The 19,202-nt window shown below is 35.9% G+C and overlaps 1 protein-coding gene across 1 annotated transcript in view; it reads left to right on the forward strand.

The window, feature by feature from the left end:
- Positions 1-19,202, forward strand: part of Lrrk (Leucine-rich repeat kinase) — a 431,475-nt gene that overhangs the window by 218,303 nt on the left and 193,970 nt on the right. Inside the window, exon 17 of the mRNA XM_090380151.1 lies at positions 10,694-10,788. Coding sequence (XP_090236277.1) covers positions 10,694-10,788 — 95 coding nt within the window. The remainder of the gene's footprint in view (positions 1-10,693; positions 10,789-19,202) is intronic.

The raw sequence follows: 19,202 nt of genomic DNA on the forward strand, positions 1-19,202 counted from the left end.
TACTCTACCGCAACTCTTGCTGTGACTGCACCACTAACTGCTACATCGGGGAAACTGGGAGACAGCTCTGCAAAATTCTTTCGGAACACAAAAGAGCCATCCATTTTGCATTAGTAGAGGCATAAGATGTAAGAGAGTAAGCTTATGCATCATCAGCCAAAAAAAAAAAAAAAAAAAAAAAGAACCACTCCCATTTCAACCCTCCGTTCATTCCAAATACCTGTCCAGCTCAGCATTAAATTTATTTAGGCTATTAACTTCCACAACAAAAGATGAAAGTCTGTTCCACGACTCAACTACCGGCTGTCTAAAGGCAAACTTCCGCACATCTATCCTATAATTGTCTTTCCTTAATTTGAATTTATGCCCTCTCAGGTGATTATTCAGAGCAAGAGGAAGAATCCCATCAGCATTGCGCATGCTCAAACCAGTCAAGGCTTTATAAACCTCAATCAGATCACCTCGCAGGTGCCTAGTCTCCAGACAGTAATCTGCAAAACTTAAGCCTTTCTTCGTAAGAGCAACCTTTCATTCCAGTCACTAATCTTGTTGCCCTACTCTGTACTCGTTCCAACAGCTCTACATTCTTCTTAAAATGAGGCCTCCAGACCTATATACAGTACTCAAGGTGTGGCCTGACCATTGCCTTATACAAGCGGATAATCACCTCCTTATCCCTGCTAGAAAAATTCCTGTATATCATTGACAAGACACCATGAGCTACTCTTGCAGACTGTCTACATTGCTTAGAAAACTTCATATCTGCCTGCACAATTATCCCATTCTCTACCACTGTCAGTCTAGTACCACAGAGTTGATACATTACTCTGGGGTTACTGCTTCCCATATGTAGCACTTTACATTTGTCAATGTTAAACTTCATTTGCCACCTCTCAGCCCATCTGCTCAACTTTTCTGGATCCTGTTGCAGCAGCGTACTGTCATTGCCGACCGGGCTAGCCAGGTGGGTAAAGTGCCTGTCTGGCAAACCAAAGTCACAGGTTCGAATTCCGCCTCGGACTTGGGTCAGAGTAAAATGCAAAAACTTTTGGAGGTGCCTTATGGCCACAGATGCTGAAGCACCAACAACTAACAAAAAAAGTACTGTCATTAGTGTCCTTAACAACTCTGCCAACCTTCATATCATCTGCAAACTTGGACATTAAGCCTGATATACCATCATCAACATCATTTATAAATACAGAAAACAACAATGGACCCAGCACTGAAACCTGAGGGAACTCCACTAATAACATTAGTCTACGAAGCACAGTGTCCATTGATTACCACTCTATCTTCTCCCACTCAACCGTCCCTTTATCCATAGCAGCAATTTGCCTCCAATGCCACACCATTCCAATTTGTGCAGCAGTCTTCCATGTGCAACAGTATCAAAAGCCTTTCTAAGATCCAAATATATGATATCAAAGTTATTTGCTGCATCCAGTTCCTTTGTGACCACATCATAGTATCCAATCAAATTGGTCAGACAAGACTTCCCCTTAACAAAACCATCCTGTGTTCGAGATATAACAAGTCTTGTCTTGATGATCCTGCAGTGTTTCTTTAACTGGTGCCTCCATTAATTTCCCTGGAACAGAAGTTAAACTAACAGGTTTATAATTACTTGTGTCGCCCTTTGATCCTCCTTTGTGATTGGGGTCACATTTACACATCTCCAGCCCATGGGTACCTCCCCTGAGTCCAAAGAAGCTCTCATAATTATGGCTAAAGGTTTGCTTACTTCCTTTGCTGCCTCCTTTAATATAACTGGATAGATCCCATCCATCCCGGGTGCCTTTTTTATGTTTATCTTCAACAATTTATAATCCACTTTCCTCAAGCGCCTCCGTAGCCAGGTGAGAAGGAGCAACAGTGTGTAGCACACACTTCTTGATTAGACCGGGGTTCAAGCCCATCACCACCAAATACGGAGGATGCGGAAAGGTCAGGGAATGACCACCGCATATTCCCGGATCAATATGGCCTTAGTTGCTAATGCTCCTAAAAACCAAACAACAACCACTTTCCTCTCAGTTATTACAAGGTCGTGTAGCTCACTGCCAGAGTTTAATTCATCTCTGGCATTCCCCTCCCTGAATAACTCCTCATGTGTGAATGTAGATGCAAAATACAGTAAACCCCCGCTATTCGCGGGGGTTACGTTCCTGAGAAATGTCGCAAATACCGAAAACGCGAATACTGAGTTATGGCTCCCATAGTAATAAAGGGGTTCCATTCCAAAGTATGAAATATATAAGAAAAACTAGTCTAAAATTTTGTCTATGTATGTATTATATGTACCTTCATAATATGACTATGTACATAGACAGTACATAGTGAAATGCAAGCATATGGCATCGAAATGAAAATAAGAAACAGTATAATATTAAATTTAATATTTATTAGAAATTTCAAACAAATCTTTCAAACCAGCGCCTTTGCTTGTTAGCAAAAAAAAACATCCCGCCAGTGCTATCACCAGTTTCGCTAAAGTGTTGATAGAGGAGTTTTGCCTTTTCGCAAATGATGAGTGAACTTAACGGAATTTTATTTTGGGATCGGTCTTCTATCCACAGATTTAAAGCTTTTTCCATTTTTTCGAATTTAACATCACGAGTTACAGAGCAAATTTTTGAAGCAATTAGCGCGTTTTCACAGACACTAGGGTGGATTTTTTCTTCCGATTTTTTGATTGATCGTACCATTGACTCATTGATTTTATAATGTTTTGCCACTGAGGAGACACTTTCACCATTAGAAATTTTGTCTAATAACTCAATTTTATTCGCTAATGTCATCACCTTCTTTGATACTTTCACATTTCTCTTTTTATTCGTAGCCATATTTTTGTAGGGGTTAGAAAGAACTTGTCCACAATAAAGTAACTTTCTTCCGTTAACACACTCGAAAAAGTCTGTTTTACACTGCAAAATGGTAGATTTATCATTTTTGTAAGCATATCAATTTATAAATTGATAAATTTATTCAATTTATAAACATATAAATTAAAAGCAAACGACGAAAACCTTCCATGACAAACGCATAACACATACTGAACAAGGTTTAGCGAGAAACATCCACGCTCGCGATTTCGTCACCCCTCACCCCCCACCTACTGACCGCTGTTTTGACCGGGATATATAATTTTAGCCACGCCCATGTTTTTTATGGCGGAAAATATTCACGGCGCTTTAAAATTCACATTTTTTTAGGTTTCATTTTATATTAAATCTGCGATCGCGAATACGCGAAACCGCAAATAGCGGGGGTTTACTGTACTCATTTAGTTTGCTAGCCACCTGAGTAGGATCATCAACAATTGAACCATCAATATCCAGTGGACCAATCTGATTCATTCCTTTACTTCTAGAATTTACATAGGTAAAGAACTCTTGCTGTTTTTCTTTGCATCCTTTGCCAACAATTTCTCATAATCTGCCTTCGCCTGCCCAATCTCCTTTGTGACTTGGTTATAGACCAGCTTATATCTATCATAGGCTTCCATATCACCCATTAATTTATATATATCCAATGCATTTTTCTTCTCTGCTACATGTCTCATTAGTTCATCTGACATTCATTTAGGCCTAAACCTTGAACAGTATTTATTAGTGGGAACAAAATGCCTAGTAGCTTCAAAGATTACTTCTTTTAATGCTTCCCATTTTGAATTTGCTGTTGGTAACATCATCAGTTGATCCCACTGTATAGAATTTGAATATTGTCTCAGACCTCCATAATAGCCTTTACGAAAGCAAAAACCCTTCCATTTCCCCCTGATGGTAGTTACCTCTGAGTAAATTCCACTTGAGCACACTGTGATCACTGCCACCTAGTGGTTCCTTTATTTGCGGATTCTTAATGCATGAAAAATCACTACTGATAATCTGATCATTGAGTATTACTCCCTCTAGTTGCCTCCCGAAGATGCTGATGTAGAAAGCAATCATCCAATAAATCCACAAAAGCCTTGCTAGTGTGTGAGTAACCAATGCACAAATTCCAGTCATTATCCGGGAAATTAAAATCCCCATTATAAAAGTCTCTGATTTAGTGGCCCACTCTCTTTCCCTGTACAGTTCTTTATTATACTAATCAGAGTCATTATAATACCTCAGTCAACAGAAGCAGTGGATGTTGTGTGCACCCTATTATTGAAGTAACCATTTTGATGAATGACAAATGTTGGCAACTTTCACATATGTCACAGCGACAGGCTTCAACATCAAACAATTAACCAAATCTGTTTCATATACATGACAGTGGTCTCAGAAAGTTTTTAAATTCTGTACAGTGGGATAAACTGACCATGTTACCAACAGTAAATTCAAAGTGGGAAGCATTTAAGGAATTAGTCATTGATGCTACTAAAAGTTTCATACCTATTAAGAAATATTGTTCAAGGTTTAGGACTAAATGGTTATCAAATGAACTAATGAGACTCGTAACAGAGAAGAAAAATGCATGGGATGCATATAAATTATCAAGCGATTCAGAAGCCTATGGCAGATATAAGCTAGTCTGTAATCAGGTCACAAAGGAGGTTAGGCAGGCGAAGGCAGATTATGAGAAATCCTTGGCAAAAGATACTAAGAAAAACAGCAAGGATTTCTTTACTTATATAAATAAACTCTAAAAGGAAGGGGATGAATCTGATTGGTCCACTTGACATTGATGGTTCGACTGTTGATGATCCTGCTCAGAAAGCAAACAAACTGAATGAGTATTTTGCATCTACATTCACACATGAGGAATTATTAAGGATTGAAAATGGCAGAAGGTTATCAAATTGTGGCAGAGTGCTTAATGATTTTGTAATAACTGAGAGCAAAGTGGAGGAGAAATTGTTGAAGTTAAACATAAGAAAAGCACCTGGGGTGGATGGGATCTATCCAGTTATATTAAAGGAGGCGGCAAAGCAACTAAGCAAACCCTTAGCCATAATTATGAGAGCATCCTTGGACTCAGGGGAGGTTCCCACGGACTGTAGATGTGCAAATGTATCCCCAATTCACAAAGGGAGATCGAAGGGTTACACGAGTAATTACAGACCAGTTAGTTTAACTTCTGTTCCAGGTAAAATAATGGTGCCACTGGTTAAAGATGCATTGCAGGATCATCTAGACAAGACTGCAGCAATAATTCAGACACAGCATGGGTTTGTTAAGGGAAAGTCTTGTCTGACAAATTTGATAGGATATTATGATATGGTTACAAAGGAACTGGATGCAAAAAATAATTTTGATATCATATATTTGGATTTCAGGAAAGCTTTTGATGCTGTTGCGCATGAAAGACTATTGTACAAATTGGAGCAGAATGGTATTAAGGATAAGTTGCTACAATGGATAAAAGGATGGTTAAGTGGGAGAAGACAGAGGGTGGTAATCAATGGGTGCTGCTCTTTGGGGACTAATGTTATTAGTGAAGTCCCACAGGGTTCGGTGTTGGGTCCACTGTTGTTTTGTATATTTATCAATGATATTGATGAAGGTATATCAGGCTTAATGTCGAAGTTTGCAGATGATACAAAGGTTGGCAGGGTTGTTGATGTCAGTAATGGCAGTGTGCTACTGCAACAGAATCTAGATAATTTGGGCAGATGGGCTAAGAAGTGGCAACTGAAGTTTAACCTTGACAAATGCAAAGTACTGCATATGGGTAGAAGTAACCCCAGAGAAACGTACCAACTATGTGGTACTACACTTAAGCTGGTAGAAAATGAAAAAGACCTGGGAGTGATTGTGCAGTCAGATATGAAGTTTTCTGAGCAAAGCAGACAGGCTGTCAGGGCAGATCATGGGGTTTTGTCAATGATATATAGGAATTTTGCTAGCAGGAAAAAGGAGGTGATTATCCCTCTGTATAAGGCAATGGTCAGGCCACGCCTTGAGTACTGCGTACAGGTCTGGAGTACTCATTTTAGGAAGGATGTAGATTTACTTGAGCGATTACAGAGAAGGCCAACAAGATTGGTGAGGGGAATGAAGCGATCCTCTTACCAAGAGCGGCTTAAGTTCTTCAAATTGCAGTGGCTGGAGACTAGGCACCTGCGCGATGATCTGATTGAGGTTATAAGGCCTTGAATGGGTTGAGCACGCTGAATTCTGATGGGATCCTTCCACTTGTTCAGATTACGAACCTAAGGGGGCATAACTTCAAATTAAGAAAAGGCAGATGTAGAATAGATGTGCGGAAATTTGCCTTTAGCCAGCGGGTGGTTAATTGCTGGAACAAACTTCCATCTGTCGTTGTGGAAGTTGATAGCTTGAATAAATTTAAGGAAGAACTGGACAGGCTTTTGGAAGGAATGGTGTGATTTTTTTTTTTTTTTTTCCCTTTGGCTGATGCTGCATAAGCTCATACACATGCTTTCTTGCATCACATGCCACTACTACTACTGCTACTACTACTGCTGGCTTTACACGCCCTCATGTTCCACACTCTTAACTGTTAGTTTGACTGATGAAGGTTACCATAATAACCGAAAGCTTTTGTATGTATTTAATATATGTGTGTTTTGCAATTAGTATTAAACTTGTCATTATTTATTCTGTCTTCCATTTTGCTGTGTGGCACACAATAATCCACAATAATACTATATGCTAAGTTAATTATAAGTGATAAATTATTTATTGCCGGCATATCAAAGCAACACTAAATGCAAAATATGAAAATTAACAATTTTAATAAAAAATGCAAAATATGAAAATAAACAAAATTAACAATGGATGAAATAAGCTGCATCAGTCTTGTTTACAAACATGATAATTTGATGTAGGGCCTTACATAGCTGAGTGGTCAGCGTTGTTGAAGGTGCAGTATCATACAATTTTGACTTACAATGGTTCAAGCTCTTGTGACTGCCAAATATTGTAATTTCTTGTATTGTCTATCTTTTAAACTTTTCTGGTCCTATGTGTCCTCCTTTTTAAATGTAACATTATAACAAAAGGCCATCCTGCAATATAAACAGAAAATTTATCTTTAATTTTATTTTAATTTATTTGCTGGAGAGTGTCATTATGAAGTGTTGTACGTATCATATTGAGGTAAATTTCTCTTATTCTTCTACAAATATAGATTATATAATATCGGTGTAAATACACCATAGTTAACCCATAGATTTGAGCTACGATTGTAGCGTAGAAGGCATCGTTTTAATTGTATCACATAATGTGGTTGCCTTCACAACAAGATAGCTACTATTGAATTACTTCAAATAAATAACGCTTCTCTAGTAGAGAAGACTACTGTTATTTATTTTCAGCGTACCACCACCCAGATGATCGTTTCGAAGCTTTTTGGCTTCGTCATCAGTAGGCGGGTAGGTAATACAACAAGCCATCTCAGTTGCGAAGATATATCCACATTATGAGAGATGCCCGAAGGGTGTCGTGGTAATGTATTTGGAAAATTAAATGCACTAGGCATAGTCCTTATGGGTTTTGATAATTAACTATATAATATCGGTGTAAATACACCATAGTTAACCCGCCCACTGATGACGAAGCCAAGAAGCTTCGAAACGATCGTCTGGGTGGTGGTACGCTGAAAATAAATAACAGTAGTCTTCTCTACTAGAGAAGCGTTATTTATTTGAAGTAATTCAATAGTAGCTATATTGTTGTGAAGGCAACCACATTATGAGATACAATTAAAACGATGCCTTCTACGCTACAATCGTAGCTCAAATCTATGGGTTAACTATGGTGTATTTACACCGATATTATATAGTTCATTATCAAAACCCATAAGGATTATGCCTAGTGCATTTAATTTTCCAAATACATTACCACCACACCCTTCGGGCATCTCTCATAATGTGGATATAACTTCGCAACTGAGATGGCTTGTTGTATTCCCTACCCGCCCACTGATGACGAAGCCAAAAAGCTTCGAAACGATCGTCTGGGTGGTGGTACGCTGAAAATAAATAACAGTAGTCTTCTCTACTAGAGAAGCATTATTTATTTGAAGTAATTGAATAGTAGCTATCTTGTTGTGAAGGCAACCACATTATGAGATACAATTAAAACGATGCCTTCTACGCTACAATCGTAGCTCAAATCTATGGGTTAACTATGGTGTATTTACACCGATATTATATAGTTAATTATCAAAACCCATAAGGATTATGCCTAGTGCATTTAATTTTCCAAATACAAATATTGATATACAACATAAAATGTATTGAGCATCATAGCTCTGTTTTATACTAATTACAAATCTCAAGAAGTGGTGTTCCTGCTTTGATAAATGGATGTCTCTTAGTTCAAGTTTACGCGAGTCAAGAAAGGAGTCTTGATTTCACCTGAGTGTTATCCAATAATTTAACTATTGTAAACATTTCACCTGAGCGTTATCCAATAATTTAACCATTGTAAACACTTAAGTAGCTTTTAACAGCCCTTCACAATTTATTTATGCTTCAGATATAATTCATTTTCATTTAAATTGGTATATCATTATTTAGTTGCATAAAATGCATTGTTGTACCCTTTTAAATTGTTACAATGGAATGATGAAGTCATTATAAAATTTACTTAATTTATATAGATGTAATAATTGTTTGTGGCAAGTTTCACAACTGAATTATCATGCTGTGGGATATAAAGGATAAAAATTAGAAACGTTATATTGTCATTGAATGTCAATGGACTTAGTGTCTCAAAATGCAAACAAACAAAAAAAAAAAAAAAAACCCTGTGGTCTCATTTATATCACAGTAAGCCATTTAACAAATAAGTCTCTGGATGAAGTACAGTACAAATAGTGTTGTGGGTCAACATACTTGATGAATTCATGTTTTAACATTTCCCAAACATCTGTGATGAATAAGGGGATGATGAAGTTTTATATTCTGTAAAGTTAGCATAAAAAAGGGCAGTTCAGTTCTAACTTTAATTTTATTAGCAGTGCTTCCTGCATTTTTGTTATTACTGACAGCCTTCTTTAGTAATTGATTGGGAATTGCATGTACAAGGGGTTATAATTTAATTTGTGGAACTGGTGCAATATCCTATCTTAATTGTCATCATCCGAATCTTCTGTGGATTTCCCCTTCTTGAAATACTCTCCCTTGAACTTTACACACTTTTGCCACTGTTGTACCCATGCATTAAATGCTTCTTGCGAGCCGTTTTTCGAAAGACTGCGAAGTGTATCCATTGTGGCTCTGCCAGCATCATTGTGTCGGATGTGAAATGCTTGCCTTTCAGAGCTTTCTTCAGATGTGGAAAGCCCCATGTGATTTCTTCCTTTTTCCTTTTGAAGGAAACGGGAAGAAATCATATGGGGCTAAATCTGGTGAACAAGGGGGATGTAGCAGAATCTCGGCACCTATGACAGTGAACACTGCCTGCACAATATTAGCCTTATGGGACCTGGCATTATCTTGATGGAGAAACCACTTCACACCAGAAAGTTCAGTCACACTGGAATATGGCCGTCTTAACAAGACACTCATTACCATACATGTCATTCATCTATTTAATTGTTTCTGATGCATTTAAGCCCCATCTGACACAATAACAAATCACATATCGCCGTTCAATATATACATCCGACGTGATACTTGCTTCAAAATGATCGTCAGTGACACACAGCTAAAAAAACTCTCTTCACGCAACAATAGCTCAACAAGTACTGGTACACGACAAGAACACACAGAATCTGCTCAGTAGTGATTGAGGGGAGCATCTCTAGCCGCAGTTATGGAAAGTTCACATGATAAACATAAAATTTTGCACCAGTCCATGAATTAAATGATCACCCTTGTATTTTATGGATTTTTATAAAATTACAATTAATATAAAATTACCATGCTTCTGTTTTTCACAAATTTTATTTTGGACTCCCAGGAGTTTTTTCCTGTGGTATTTCATTCTTTTCCACATTTGCAGAACTTTTCTGAAAAAGCTTTTTAAAGAATTGGACAGAATAAATAAATAAAATTTCTGTTTATATTCCAAAACAGCCACACAGTAGTTCATGAGAGAGAGAGAGAGAGAGAGAGAGAGAGAGAGAGAGAGAGAGAGAGAGAGAGAGAGAGAGAGAGAGTACAAGAAATACACTGTATTTAGCAGTCAAATGGCTTGAACCATGGTCATTTAAAAAGAGTATTTATGTATCCTTATGCTAAACTATTCAGATGACAGGTATGTGGTTTACTAGCTCAAAATCAATTCTGTTGTAGCTTTTGAACCAACTTGTGAACCGTTTGCTGTTTTAAGAACTACACGACCCAAACATAAATTTAGCAGCAAGATGGGTTAGTGATGAACAGATTGTCATCCTGTTTGATACTTCTATACCTGTAGATGGTACAACTGTGATGTAGGGCCTGAAATCACAGTGCAAATAGTTTCAGCATGCTTCTTTCTAGTTTTTTACCCACAAAATATATAATAATTATGTATCTTGACCCGCGTAAATTTGATGTTATGAACTTAATATGTTTTATCACTTAATTTTGATCCCATGTAAGACTGGGTATAAAATGTGATATTTTAATCTACATATTTTTAAATTAGTTCATAAAAGGGAAGATGGAGATTAAAATGAGAAGGATTGGCTAAGTTTACTGATGAACGATTTTTTTCTGACTAGATATGGATTAGTTTTTGTGTATTATATATGTATATAAACTGAAAAAATCAGTTATCTCTCCTTGGATTTTTTTTTTTAGGATGTTGGTGATGCATGAAATGCAACAGAGATTCAATATTGCATTTAGAGATATGGCTGAACTTAATCAAGCAACTACTTTTCTGCATGAAAATGGTAATGTTTTTTAACATTTAGCATAGAATAAGTGAACAATATAAGATGTTTCTGTTAAAAGGCCCTGAGATCTATATCTTATTTTTAGATTTAAACTATCTTTTTCATAATTGGGCTGAAATTTTTCAATTCATTGTTAAAATTGCAGTAAGTATGCATTTAGATTTCGAGCTTTAAGTGTACATTTTGCCTGACCAATTGCTTTTTTCCTCATTGAGAAAGTTGTTCCATATCCTTGATTTAGTCTGAAAACATTATTGGTGTACCTTTTAACACAAACATAAATTGATTTAATTTTGGTGGGGACAGTTGTAGCCTTAGGAGAATTTGCTCATAACTGCATTTGAAGTCGGCTGTTCAAAGTTAAGCTCATGTACTGAAGAGCAAACATCATGTAAAACTGTTGTGTTTGTATTGTTTTTATTATCAAATAAAATTGTTTTATGTTTAGTTCAGAAGTACATGATGACTTTTGCAGAATAAACCAAAAAGAGGGGCAACAGCTTTCTCATTGAGGAAACACTGTTGATTAGGTAAAATTTAAATATAGAAATCACAAAATCTAAATTGTAATACTTAGTCCAATTTTAACATACAATTCAAAAATTTCAGCCCAAATACAACAAAAAAAATCCAGATGACACAACCTAAAAAGTTAAAAGACTAAACCAAAAAATAAGTGAAATAAACAGCAGTGCCTTTTAATTGAAATATCCTATATAATTTACTAACATTACATAACTAATAATTTTTAATGCATCCAGAATTTAATTTTTGGCTTTGTTTGAAGTATTTTTAATGAAACCATTTTAAATGTTGTTTGACTTTGTCTTGAAGTTTCTAACAAATTGTACTCAGTAAGTATTTATATATGCATGTTTACATGTGTATACTCACACATATTACTTTTATTTTTGCAGCTCTCTCTCTCTCTCTCTCTCTCTCTCTCTCCCCCACCCCCCTCCCTCCCTCCATGTTGATTATCACTATCAATTTTAGTGTGGCTTTCTCTGTTAAATGAAAAGATTTGATTTTGAATCCTCTCAATAGCAAGAATTTTCTGTAAATTTATCACCCAATACTAACTTAAATTCTAGTTTTTCACCATGCAGAACAGCAAATAACCTTCAAAATATATGCATTTTGTATATGCAATACAAACCATCATCATTTAAAGTAACAAAAAACTAAAATAATACTGAATTTGTCATTCTCTCCATTTATGTCATCCTCATAGTATTATTATGTATGCATGCCCACGTACTCATTTACCATAGTAATTTACTTTTGATTGCTAGTGAGTAGATTATTAACTTCAACTACTACAAATTTAAGATTAATAAACAAATAATTTTAAGCTTCTGATTTAGGTTTCAATATAAATGCAAACTACATATTCATAAAATGGCATGTTGTTTGTTCAGGATTATCTCATCTGATTTCATTCTCAAAGCCATCCTTTGTTAAATTTCAGCCTTCATTTCATGGTACCAAATCTCCCAGTAGTCAACCAGTTGGGTGCTGGCACTTAGTCACATTCAACTTCTCTCAATATATAACATTATGCAATGCTTGTATAACATTTTAAAATTGATTATTCAATGCACATTGATGTATTCTTGGATGTTTTTTCCTTATACTGGCAAATTTATCAGAATAGTGTGTTGGGGATTAGTATCAGTAATGGTAAGGAAGCAAATTTATACAGCCAAAAAATGTACCCCACCTCATCTTGCTGTTCCCCCAAATAATTTGTATAACTTAAATTTATTCAAATTGTCCAGTAATCAGTCACTCTGGCTGAAAGCAAATTTTCATACATTTGTCCTTAAACCATCCTTTTTTTTTTTTTAATTTATGCCCCTTATGCATGTTGTCTGAGAAAGATTTCTTGGCAAATCAACTACTTTGATCAGTGTGCATCAGATTTTTTTTTTTTTTTAATGAAAACCCCAAACATGAGAGGTATTAAAACCTATAGTACTTAGTACTGTGCATGGGTTAAAGGGCGAGAAGATGAAAGAGGATACTTGTTGACATAATTGAACTTCTGTAAATTTTCTTTCTTATAATTTTCAGGAAATACATATGAAGGTTGTTCCAGAAAATTGAAGTTGAAGGAATAAAATAGATGTAACCTTTATTCCTTATTATTTGACCACACCATATATAGTGGAATTTTATATTATTATTATTTTTATTTATTTTTTTTTTTTTTTGCATCAAAAACCATTGTAGCACTAAGTTATTATGTGACACTCCTAGTGTATTATATATTCTTTCTTGCTCAAATTTGTGTAGGAACTTTACAAACCAATGTAAATTTGTCATGTTATATTGTAAAATCATAATACAGCTTGCTTGACATTACAAAGAAACCAATTAAGTCAATAAAATATTCTTGCATTCTCTAAGTATAATGAAATAAAATAAATAGCCAGTACTGTAAATATTACTATAATATAAAAATGAAATATAATGTGTACATTATAAGCAATTAAAATAAAATTTAGACTAAGGCGCATTTAGGGCTAGAGCCTCAAGCTGCGAACAAATTTAGACTATGTATATAAAGTGCTTAGCATCATAATACACAGCCATTTCTGAATAAACAGAAAATTTTTAAGGTGGCATCGTTTTAGGTTATATCTCATATTGTGAATACCTTCACAACGAGTTGCCATGATATTGCACTACTTCGAATAAGTAACGCTTCACCTAAGGAGAAGACTAATGTTACTTATTCTCAGATAGGTACCACCACCCAGACAGCACTGTTTCAGGGCTATTTGGCCCTTCTTCAGTGAGTGGGTAGGTACCCAAGTGATGCAATGATGGCAAAAACAGTTATGAAGTATAACTCCACAATATATGTAACATTAGTCTTCTCCTTAGGTGAAGCGTTACTTATTCGAAGTAGTGCAATATCATGGCAACTCGTTGTGAAGGTATTCACAATATGAGATATAACCTAAAACGATGCCACCTTAAAAATTTTCTGTTTATTCAGAAATGGCTGTGTATTATGATGCTAAGCACTTTATATACATAATAAAATTTAGATTATTTTATTTGGAATTTCAATATTTTATTTTATTACTATGTATACAAGATATGACAAAGTTCCCAGATTGGCTTTACAGTTTAGATTTAGGTTGCTCAAGTGCTCAATACAGTTGTGCTTGCTTATGCTGCAGTTGTAAAACAGTTATGTTAAATGTTAATCCTTATGAAGCAGGTGAATTGATAATAAGAGAGTGTTTCTCAGTCCTTTCATAAAAAAAATGAGTGATTGTCAACAAATAATAGTTTTATATAGTGCAAGTGCAGCTCTGGAAATATTATTAGCAGTTGTTGCAACAGTGAGAGGGCAAGTGTTTTTCTGGTGGCATAAACAGTCCCTGAGAAAAAGATCCTTTGGAAATTCACAGAACTGTTTGAAATGTGAAAGGAGTACAGACTTTGGTTTGGTCAGACAGATGCTTAAATGCATGAATAATGGATTAATTTTAAACAGAAACAGTGAAAACGTTTTTCTTCATCAGACTTGCCATATGATTTTCAAATTGTTTTCTTTAATGTTCTTCTGATTCCAAAGTAGAGGTGAAATTCTTATGGGTCATCTTGGAATCAATACTCTCATTTAAAAATGTTTTAAATGTTAAAAATTTTTGACTCCTTTGCCTAGATTTTCTGTTTGTCAATAACCCTCTTATTTTAGTTAGTTCCTTTGTTTTGTCTCCCTTCTTTATGCCTCTGATTGGTCAGGTGCTTACTCATCATTCATAAAACCCTATATTAATTTAGAATACTAGGTAGTCAGATGGATAAGCAAAAAAATGCCAGTTTCTTATTTTTATTTCTTAAGATCAACTATTATTAGTAATCTGCATATTCTACCTTTAATTAATAGAATTTTGTTTTTTTTAAGCCATATATCAATTTCTTGTCAGAGAATATGATTTCTTGGACATTTTATCAGTTGTCTGAAATATTCCAAAATTTGCATTCAAACCTTGTTTCTCTGCTGAAAAACAAGAATGAAATTTTTGGATTGCTTTTTCCCCATTCTAATGTGGAAAAAGCAATCCAAAAAGTAAGTTAAGAATAGGTTCATTATGATTAACTTACTTTTCAGTAAGTTAAGCATAATCTTTAAGATAAACATTTTAGAGTTAAAATTCCAAAACTGCAATATTTATAACAATTTCTAGCTGTAAAACCCCCCTTTCACTGGTGGTTATAATTCATATATAGTATTAGCCATATAGTGTAAGGAAACCTTCCAGGTGGTGTAAGGTAGCCTTCCTTGTAGCAAAAAGCTGGAAGGCTTTTTGCTACACTAGCTGAACAAATAATAATAGATAAAATAGACAAATAAAAATAAACTATACTTGTGTTTCTCTCTTCACACATATACTAATCCAGCTGATCTTTGAATTTCTCTGAGCTGTCAGCCTCAACTGCTGCCCATGGATGTAATTTATCCCAGTAATTAACAATTTGTTAGTTAAAAGAAAATGTCCTTCTTTGTAAGAATAACTCTAACTCATTATCCTTACAAAGAAGGAAGTTATAGATCTGCTGATTAGACTTCCGTGGGAGAGGGAAAATGCGTGGTGGGGCTATAGGTATGGGACACCATTAAGAAGCACAGTCTCCCTGTGGCACCCTTCAATAGAATGTGGTATTCTTAATACTGCCATTATTGAACATAATATAACCAAAGGTGAAGGGATATTAAAAAAGGAGAGAAACTTGGAAAAAAAGGACATAATGATAAAAAGAACACCAGTCTTTTCAGATACATTGTTATTTATCATGTAGATACCCTAGAAGCGTGTACCTAAAATTTTAGATAATAAAGAAAACTTCTTATAATCCAGTCTAAAACTCTTTCCTTGTAATTATATTTACAAATGAAGGAATATTAGCATTATTATTTTACTTTTACATTAAATTATCCTATATTAAAGATTACACCAAGTCAACATGTATTTTTCATTGGAAAAAAAAAGTATATGCACTAGATTAAATCTTTGGATGCTGATTCCAAATCTGTTTTCGCTTTTCTTCTAGCACATCTAGTTTTTTTGCTAAGACCAATTACATGGACATGATGAGACTGATTGCAATATCACATACCTATTCAGCCAACCTACATCAATTTGATTATTATTTCTCTCTATACATTAAAAAGTTTTCCTCCTAATATTTATTCGAGTGAATGGGAGAAGAGAGCGAGGCATTTACATCACTACAAATGCAATTAATAACTGACAGCTGTGAACATAACGTTCACCAACCTCGTACATGTGCTTCGCTGTCTAACATCTTAGTTAATGAATATTGTATATTTGTACAAATAGTTTAGTAATTTGTAAATATTTTAAATATTTATATAGTTTGTAGTTTAGTTAGTTAAATGAATCCCATAATTTGTAGTTTAGTTAAATGTTTTAGTCCTGCTCTTTCGGATGCAACAATATTCCTCATGCATTATGGGAACCCAAAGAAAAGGGCCTTTTCCTAAATGACCTATGTGAATGCAGGTAAATAATTACATAGTGATATTTATTCGACCTTGAAAATGCCGCACACTACAAATGCACAGGTAAATAATTACATAGGTCATTTCCTGATTAGATGTCAATCACAGTGACATAGTGTTTTTTTGTCTTGTGGCACTGGGGGTCTCTCCCAACTCTGTGTAGAATACAATACTCTGCATAAGGCCAGGGTGTGTGTTTTGTGAAGTATTATATTTGTGAAGTGTGGATTGTGTTGTTGCTCTGGCCACTTAGCCTGGGGGGGGGACTGTGGAGAGCCACTAACAACCCCAATTTCTCTCACCGCCACAGGGAAGTGGGCCAGGACACATTAAGAGAGAAGAAAGCTCTGGCAGGGTGAACCTTCTGGTAGCCTAAGCATCCAAGGAGAGCCCAAAAAAAAAAAAAAAAAAATTATTGGAGAGGAGATAATGGGGAGATAGAAAGAGAGTGGGATAAAAGGGGTAGAGAACAGAGGGGGGCAGTGTTGAGGCACTTGCCTGATTTAAATGGGGAGACAGTAAAGGGACCCCTGGTACAGGATGCTCATCTTGGGGCGCCTTCGTAGCCAGGTGGGAAGGAGCAACAGTGCGTAGCACACGCTTCTTGATTAGACCGGGGTTCGAGCCCGTCACCACCAAATACGGAGGATGCGGAAAGGTCATGGAATGACCACCGCACATCCCCGAGCAATATGGCCTTAGTTGCTAATGCTCCTAAAAACCAAACAACAAACAAACAGCTCATCTTGGTCCAGAGGGTAGGAGTTGAAATTGGTTGGTGGGGTGAGCCACCAGGCAAAAGGGGGTAGGGACCACACAGGGTGGGGGGAAGGGGATTGGGGGAAAGAGACCCAACCACCCCAGGTGGTAGGAATAAAAGAACGTAGGGAAAGAGATTCCTACGGTGGACTGTGCTTTTTGCAGTTCTGTCCCACGCTGGCCTGGGGATTACCCTAATGGCCAATGTCAGCATCTCAGATGGTGTCAGCTTGGATAACCATGAGGCCCCTGAGGGCATGCATAGCCATCAGTCTGGCTGGTGAAGAGGCTAAGATAGAATATGCAATTAATAATAACTTTCATTCATTTAACATTCATACAGTTTTATTTTTTATAGTTTTTTCTTACACTTTCTATTTTCTTTTATATATTAGATTAGATATCGATCAGTTTATTTCAACAGATGTATTTTACGTAGAAAAGATTTGACTTACTCCATCATACCTCTACATATTACGTAGAAAAACGCACAGTGGTTGGCAAGCAAAGCGAGCAGGGGTGGTGCCCCCTAGAATTTATTATTGTTTATATATTCATATTTATGTAATTGTTCGAATATATCTATATCCTTGTTATAGATATATTTATTTCATAATTTAATTATTACTTTAATTATTATACCTATTTGAGGCTGTCATGCCTCAAAAGTGTAAAAATCACTCCAGCAACTGCTGTGTGTGTGTGTGTGTGTGTGTGTGTGTGTGTGTGTGTGTGTGTGTGTGTGTGTGTGTGTGTGTGTGTGTGTGTGTGTGTGTGTGTGTGTGTGTGTGCGTGCGTGCGTGCGTGTGTGTGTGCGTGCGTGTGTGCGTGCGTGCAGCTCTTTCTTAACTAAATCACAATGGTATACAATCACAACAGATATTCAGAGCTTGCCCCTCTAGGTGACAAGAATTTGAATCTATTTGTTTGAATGGATTGTGTGACTAATAGAGGAAAAGGTCAATGCTGTTTGCCCTATCTATGATATGGAGGAAGCCAAAAGACTACATTGGTGATTGTTACTTTTGTAATATGAATGTAACTGGACTCTTAGCAAAGAATAAAGACAAATTGACACTAATCCCTCACAATGACAGTATGACAATTCCAGTACCTCCACAACCTGGAAGTACACACCCAACAAAGGGTTATTGTTTACCCAAGATGATTCGAATGACTTCATTACAGCTTTGCTTAGAAACCATCATCTTTTCACTAAAACAATACCCATCTGAAATTTAGTTTTAATCACCATTTAGACATGTGCTGCTCATGAGCTACCTAACTTAAGTGGCTGTGGAAGCAGCATTGTTAAGTACATAGTAATATTAATAGTATTCGTGGTGAATACTATAAATCAAGAATACATGTAGTGCAAGGAAGCCACAGGCTTTTGCTGCTCTGGCAGAAAAAAAAAAAAGACCCAAGTAGATAAGAAAATACAAATTATTTGCTTCCCTCCACACTCCGTTTGGCCTTTGACATTATTCAAACTGTCAGCCTCAACTACATGCGAGGGAAACTTGTTCCAATGATCGATGGCTCGCTGGCTAAAAGAAAACTTCCTACAATCTAATTTAAACCACAACCCCTGTAATTTGAATTTATAGCCTCCAATTTCTGGAATTCTTTATAACAGTGGGAATTCCACCTTCATTCATTTACTAATCCATCTGAGGTGCCTGTTTGCCAAGCTCTGTAGCTCACATAACTCTGGTCAACACCAAAAATGTTTCTGGCTTAAAAATAGTCAGTTCTTCTTAATTCAGCATGAGAAAAACGAATATACCATTTAAAACTCTTAGTTAGTTCTTGGTTCTACGATATAGCCCCTCTTATGATTTAGGGGAATATTGATGAATACTAGGGAATTTTGGAATCTAGAGAATAGCTAGGTTGGTAACACTGAAACAGGAACCGATACGGCATGTTTTTTTTTTTTTTTTTGTTTGTGTATTTGTATTTCTGTGTATCATTTACCTTGCAAGTGATGTTATGAGTGATGTTTTTTTTTTTTTTTTTTTTTTCAGGTTTATGGACAAAAATTACGTTAAAAGCCAGGATGTCACGTAAATATGTTACCAGTATTGACAATTTTTGTTAT

Source organism: Mastigoproctus giganteus, chromosome 8 (genome assembly GCF_048544385.1).
Source record: "Mastigoproctus giganteus isolate SK-2022 chromosome 8, ASM4854438v1, whole genome shotgun sequence".
NCBI lineage: Eukaryota > Metazoa > Arthropoda > Arachnida > Uropygi > Thelyphonidae > Mastigoproctus > Mastigoproctus giganteus.